At 44.0% G+C, this 5,776-nt stretch overlaps 1 protein-coding gene across 1 annotated transcript in view; it reads left to right on the top strand.

The window, feature by feature from the left end:
• The window catches only part of cnga4 (cyclic nucleotide gated channel subunit alpha 4), a gene marked incomplete at both ends in the record, with an annotated part of 15,214 nt that extends 10,323 nt beyond the window's left edge, over positions 1-4,891 (top strand). Inside the window, 4 exons of the mRNA XM_079276591.1 lie at positions 509-1,092; positions 1,852-2,097; positions 2,220-2,385; positions 4,080-4,891. Of these exons, the coding sequence (XP_079132717.1) occupies positions 509-1,092; positions 1,852-2,097; positions 2,220-2,385; positions 4,080-4,891 (1,808 nt within the window). The remainder of the gene's footprint in view (positions 1-508; positions 1,093-1,851; positions 2,098-2,219; positions 2,386-4,079) is intronic.
• Positions 4,892-5,776: the final 885 nt, after the last annotated feature.

Genomic DNA, 5,776 nt, shown 5'->3' with positions numbered 1-5,776 from the left:
CTGCAAATAATACTTCTACTACTACTACAACAAATATCACCACTGCTGGAATTCTTTTAAGCTACAGAAACCGTTAGAATATCAAAATGTTCAGCTCTTTCAGGAGAGGGATGATATAACTTCATATTTGTAATCTTTCAACTTTTTGAATTATTCAGCTTTTTGCAATTTTTTAAAAATTGGATATCTATTTTCAGCAATGTTTTTGAGATTCATTTCAGCTTTCAGCATTCCAACGCATTTTCAGCAGGAAATGCATTTTCTAGTTGGTTACAATCCTCGTCTTGGGATAAACCGGATATCACTCTGACACAGCCGCTCGGGGGAGATTTTCAGATAATCTTTTCCATCCCTACCTCCCATTCATGATGTGAAGCAGTAGGTCACTAACTCTTTCAAATCAGATGGATTTAATATCTCAATAAGTAGTGACAACCTATGCTTTGACTTGGTAACAGACTAGGAAGTGTACTCTGGGCTTTGTTAAACCTTGTTCTTCCCTCTCCAGGTTACTTGGATCAGGGCATCCTGATCAAGGACGTCACACAGCTGAGGAAGCGCTACCTGCACTCTAAAAGTTTCTTAAGGGACCTGGTTTCCCTACTGCCCACCGACTTCCTCTACCTTGTCTTTGGCATCCAAGCTCCGCTGGTGAGGATCAACCGACTTGTCCGTATTCCACGACTCAACGAGGCCCTGGATCGCATGGAGACGAGAACCTCCTACCCCAACACCTTCCGCATCTCCAAGCTCATGATCTACATCTTTGTGTTGATCCACTGGAACGCCTGTCTCTACTTTGCACTGTCCAGCTACATCGGCTTCGGAAGTGATCATTGGGTTTACCCCAACATGACCAACCCGGCGTTCGCCTCCATGCGTCGTCAGTACTTTTACTGCTTCTGGTTCTCAGCCCAGATTTTCACCACAGTGGGAGACACCCCCCTGCCGAAAAGAGAAGAAGAGTACTTGTTTATGATTGCAGACCTGCTCATTGCCGTGCTGGTGTTTGCATCGATTGTTGGCAATGTTGGCAATGTCATCACAAGCCTAAGGGACCGTGATAATGTCTTCTTCCCTAACCATGAGCTGGTAAGTTGGAAGACCTCAGTTTCTGACATGAATCTTGTTCCTGACATTTTCTGTATGTGATACAATCTTGGAACCCATTGGCTATTGATAAGCCTCTAGGTGCAAGGGGCTATATTTCTGGGGATCCGGTGTAGCTCGTGGATATATGGGCCAAGACTTAATTTTACATGGGCTGCTGGTTGTTTAAAGTCCGATTAGCAACTTGCGATGCAAGACTGTTGGAGGTGAGCCAATGCGTTGTTTTGTTTTTTTATAAGGGACTGCTGTTCGTGTCCCATATGAAACTAAAAATAAACTTTGGCATGTCAGTCATTAGTCACCTGAGTTGTTTGTTACTTTGTAATGAGTCAGTCAAGTTAACTACCACGCTCTTTTCCTAAACCTAACTAAGTGGTTTTCTTGCCTTAAAGTTAACTTCCTATGAAGACAGAAATTTGTTTTTAAAAGACACTCTGCATTTATTTGGTGGACCCTGAATCATATTTGACATGTTCAGAACTGATGCTAGAGGAGTACCTAGAACGTCGTAGTTTGAAGCTTTGGGCCACTGACCAAACTGCGTTATTTGACAAGTTGGGAGTGAGAATGTGCTGCAAAATCTTGTCCCGTTGCCAGAGGATTGCATGTGAATGCACAATCTGTTCATAGAGATGTGATATGACATAAGAAAAGGATTGGCAGATTGCGTCATGTTTAATTACATTCTTTGGCTGAAAGTATTTTGTTGTATGGAAAATAAGGCTCTTTTCCCTCTCTCAGGTTAAGGCTTACCTGCGAAGCCATCACATTAGCAAGGAGCTTCGTCAGCGCATCGACAGCTGGTACCAGCATCTTCACATCAACAAAAAGATAATGCGAGAGAACGAAATCTTGCAGCAGCTGCCGGTACACCTGAGGACAGAGATCGCTGTCAGCGTCCACCTGCCCACGCTCTCTAAAGTCACCATCTTCCAGCGCTGTGAGAAAAGTCTGCTGGAGGAGCTGGTGCTTAAACTAACGCCACAGGTCAGGGGGAAAAGAAGGTGAACCTGCTGCTCCCGGGTTCATCGAATGCATCGTAAAATGCTTCCAGAAAAGAATTGTTCAAGGATTAAGATTAAAGGATTCTCATGCCTTTTGTCTCACAGGTGTTCAGTCCGGGAGAGTACGTCTGCAGGAAAGGAGACGTGGGCCATGAAATGTACATCATCAGAGAGGGAAAACTTGCAGTTGTAGCAGATGACGGGGTCACAGAGTTTGCTGTCCTGACTGAACCCAATTTCTTTGGGGAAATTAGTATCCTCAATATCAAAGGTAAGTTGATATTGTACTTTGCACATGGTCATATTACATTTATTAATTCATGCAAGTGAGGGGGAATGGGCCAAATCTTGGCACAATATACTCAGAAGAGAGTTTAGTTAAGTCAACAATGCAAAAAGGTAGAATGCTAGACTTTATGCTTTAAGTATGATTTGGAGGGACAAGAGTAGTCTTCTTTTTGTGGTGCGTTTGGACTTTGCGAATGCATTCGGCTTATGAAGGGAAGGATCCAACACTCAGGAATGAAACATTTGCTGTGTTAACATTGGTCAAGACTGGACAATTTGGTAGATGATTGAGTGACAGCTCAAATGAAAGGTCAGTCGTATAACTGTGGTCAGAATGGGGTGATCCTGTCGATCAGCGGTTCCCAAACTTTTTAGGCCACGCACCCGCTTCTACATCCCGACCGGGTTCACGCACCCCCAATCCCCCTCCCCCACACACACACACCTTAAAAAACAAAAAAAAAGCAACAGCGCCTATTTATAGCCGCATAAAAATCGGACTAATGAGAGAACAGTTTGCTCGCGCGTGGCGTTTGTTTACAAGATAAAAAACACAAAAACTCTTCCTGCACCGTGCCTTCGAAAAGGTAACGGACGTACACCAGAAGATTGGCCAGATTAGCCACATCTGTAGACTCGTCTACTTGCAGAGAGTAAAACTCACTCTTCTTCACGCGACCGACTAATGTAGCCAGGATGTCTTTGGACAAAGCATCGATGCGGCGCGACACTGTTGTTGGACGCGGGATCATGTCCAACTTTTTTGCTTCTCTCTCTCCAATCATACATTCCACCATCTCTTTAACATTTTTTTCCCTCTCCACCACCGCCTCTCCTTCTCCCTATTATGCGGTCAGAATACTACCACAACACGCCGCCTGTCTCCGGCAGAAATGCGCTCATCCACGCACGGGAACAACACGAGTTGTAATATATACCTCCATAGCACCCCGCCACTCTCGGCTCATACCTCCCCAGCAACGAGGCACATCACCCGGTCACAATACCTCCAGAATATCCCCCGTGTGAAATCCGGGACTTGGTTTTATGGTTCCGAGTGGCGGGCGCTCACCCGTTGGCGCCGGGACGCGAGGTCTCCAGCCGCCCCCGCCGCGAGGCACCCGATCGTCAGGTCTGTCAGCCCTCGGAACAGGCCGCGGGTCAACAACTTGTGGGTGGCGGGATAGAGGCGAGGCAGATCACAGAAAAATAATAAAGACTAGAGTATGAAGATATGTTGATGAGAAACGTATTTGTAATACGTCAAACACAAATGTAATCAGGGAGAAAATACGTTCATGGTAAAACGTAATTGAGAATGCATTTTAGTTTTGGGGGAATGTCATTTTTAGGAGACAGGACTGCACCGCCATTACATTTTTCCTCTCGCGCACCCCCTAGAGGCAGCTTGCGCACCCCCAGGGGTGCGCGCACCACACCTTTGGAATCCCTGCTGTAGATGAACATAACGAAAGGAACTTGATGTGAGAATGGAAAGCACAGAGTTGAGAGACACCTGTAAAAATATGATTGACTTTCTCACTTAAAGCAGCAACAAGAATGTTTCCCTAGTGTTCCTTTGGACACTGAAATGTGCCTGCTTTAGATAATTCTTGGTTTTTATTTAAGAAAATTCTCACTAAAGTTGAAAAGAAATCACCACTTATTTACTTTTAGGTAACAAGTCAGGCAATCGCCGCACTGCCAACATCCGCAGCATCGGCTACTCTGACCTGTTCAGCTTGTCCAAAGAAGACCTGACGGACGTGTTGTCTGAGTTCCCTGCAGCCAAACGTCACCTGGAGGAGAAAGGCCGACAGATCCTCACCAAGATGGGCATGTTGGAGGAGAGTGGGGAGCGAGAGGAGGGGGAGGCAGAGAAGGTGGAAACCAAGATAGGCAGACTGGAGAGCAAACTGGAAATCCTGCAAACCAAACTAGCTCGACTTATGTCAGAATTAGAGTCGAGCAGCCGCAAGATGCAGGCAAGGGTGGAGCAGCTGGAGTGGGAGGTGGCAGCCGTGGAGCCCCAGCTGCCAGAAGACGAGGAAAGAGAAAGAGAAAAGGGGAGAGGTGAAGGGGTGGGAGGGGAGGTCGGATGGGAGCGGGAAGAGGCAGAGGGGGAGGCAGATGAGGGTTTGGATACAAAGGTGAAAAAACAGGGACAGGGAGAGGATGGTGATGTGACCAAAGAGGGAGATGGAGAGAGCACTAAAAGTACAAAAGAGGACGTGGAAAGGATGCTGGAGGGAGACAAATGTGGCCTGAAAGACCCGGAGTATCGGGTAAAGAAAAAAGAAGATGACGGAGCGAAAAACAGAGAGAAAGGAGATGACAGACCTGGGAAAGGAGATGGGGCTGAGATTGAACATGAAGATGAGAAAGAAGAGAAAAGAGGAGAGAGAGCATCTGAAGAGGGGAGAGAGAAGGTTGAAGAAGACTCAGAAAATGTAGAGAGGGAGCAGAAAGATGAAGGGCAGAAAAAATAGTGAATGAAAAACTAAAAAATTGTTAATTTTTTTCATTGGGTATTTCTTTGTTTTATCTTCATAGAATTATTGAAAATCTTAACATCTCATTGACACACTTTCTGCATTACAACATTGTACCCCTAGATGGCAGCATTGTATCCACCACATTTATTCATAATTTCATTCCCATGATAATACTAAAGTCACCCATATTCCCTGCAGGGTTATTTTTTAAGACTTCTGTCTTAATTATGTTGCATACAAATACATTGATACATTATAGTTAACATTGCAATAGTTTTTCTTTGACTCCTTAAAAGGTACCATATGTGATCCAAAATGTAAACAAACAGGTATAGTCCCACCACACCACCAAAAAAAGGAACCTGCAGACAATAACCCCATATTATAATATATGATAATATGACACTGTTGGGAGCCATTCTTCTGTAATATGACTACTTTTACCTGATCTGAGGCTTTAAATCACACATTATTTCTAATTATTTCCAACATGTCTTGTCTGATTTATATTATTGTTACTGCTTTCATCTCGTATTATTGCACCATATTTTATTATTTTAAAACATACATTATTTTAATTTTCTCCTTTTATTGGCCTTATTACGTATTATGTTTAAATCCTGTCATACGTGCTGTATAAATAAAGTTTATGATGATTACTGTTCTTTTTATTATCTACTTTTTATAGTGCATTTTACAGTTTATACTTGTACATTAACTTAACTTACTGTGACTGAGAACTTTTGTAATGTGGTATTGCTACTTCTACTTCTCAAAACACCTGGGTGTCATAAAAAGCACAGGTCGCTCCTTTAATGACGCAGAGTTTACGTACTTCCCGGAAGTGCAGCGGGGACACAGGCCCCATCGATTCAACAC

This window comes from Melanostigma gelatinosum (genome assembly GCF_949748355.1).
Source record: "Melanostigma gelatinosum genome assembly, chromosome: 10".
In the NCBI taxonomy this organism is placed as follows: Eukaryota; Metazoa; Chordata; class Actinopteri; order Perciformes; family Zoarcidae; genus Melanostigma; species Melanostigma gelatinosum.
This window is presented reverse-complemented; position numbering and strand designations above follow the sequence as displayed.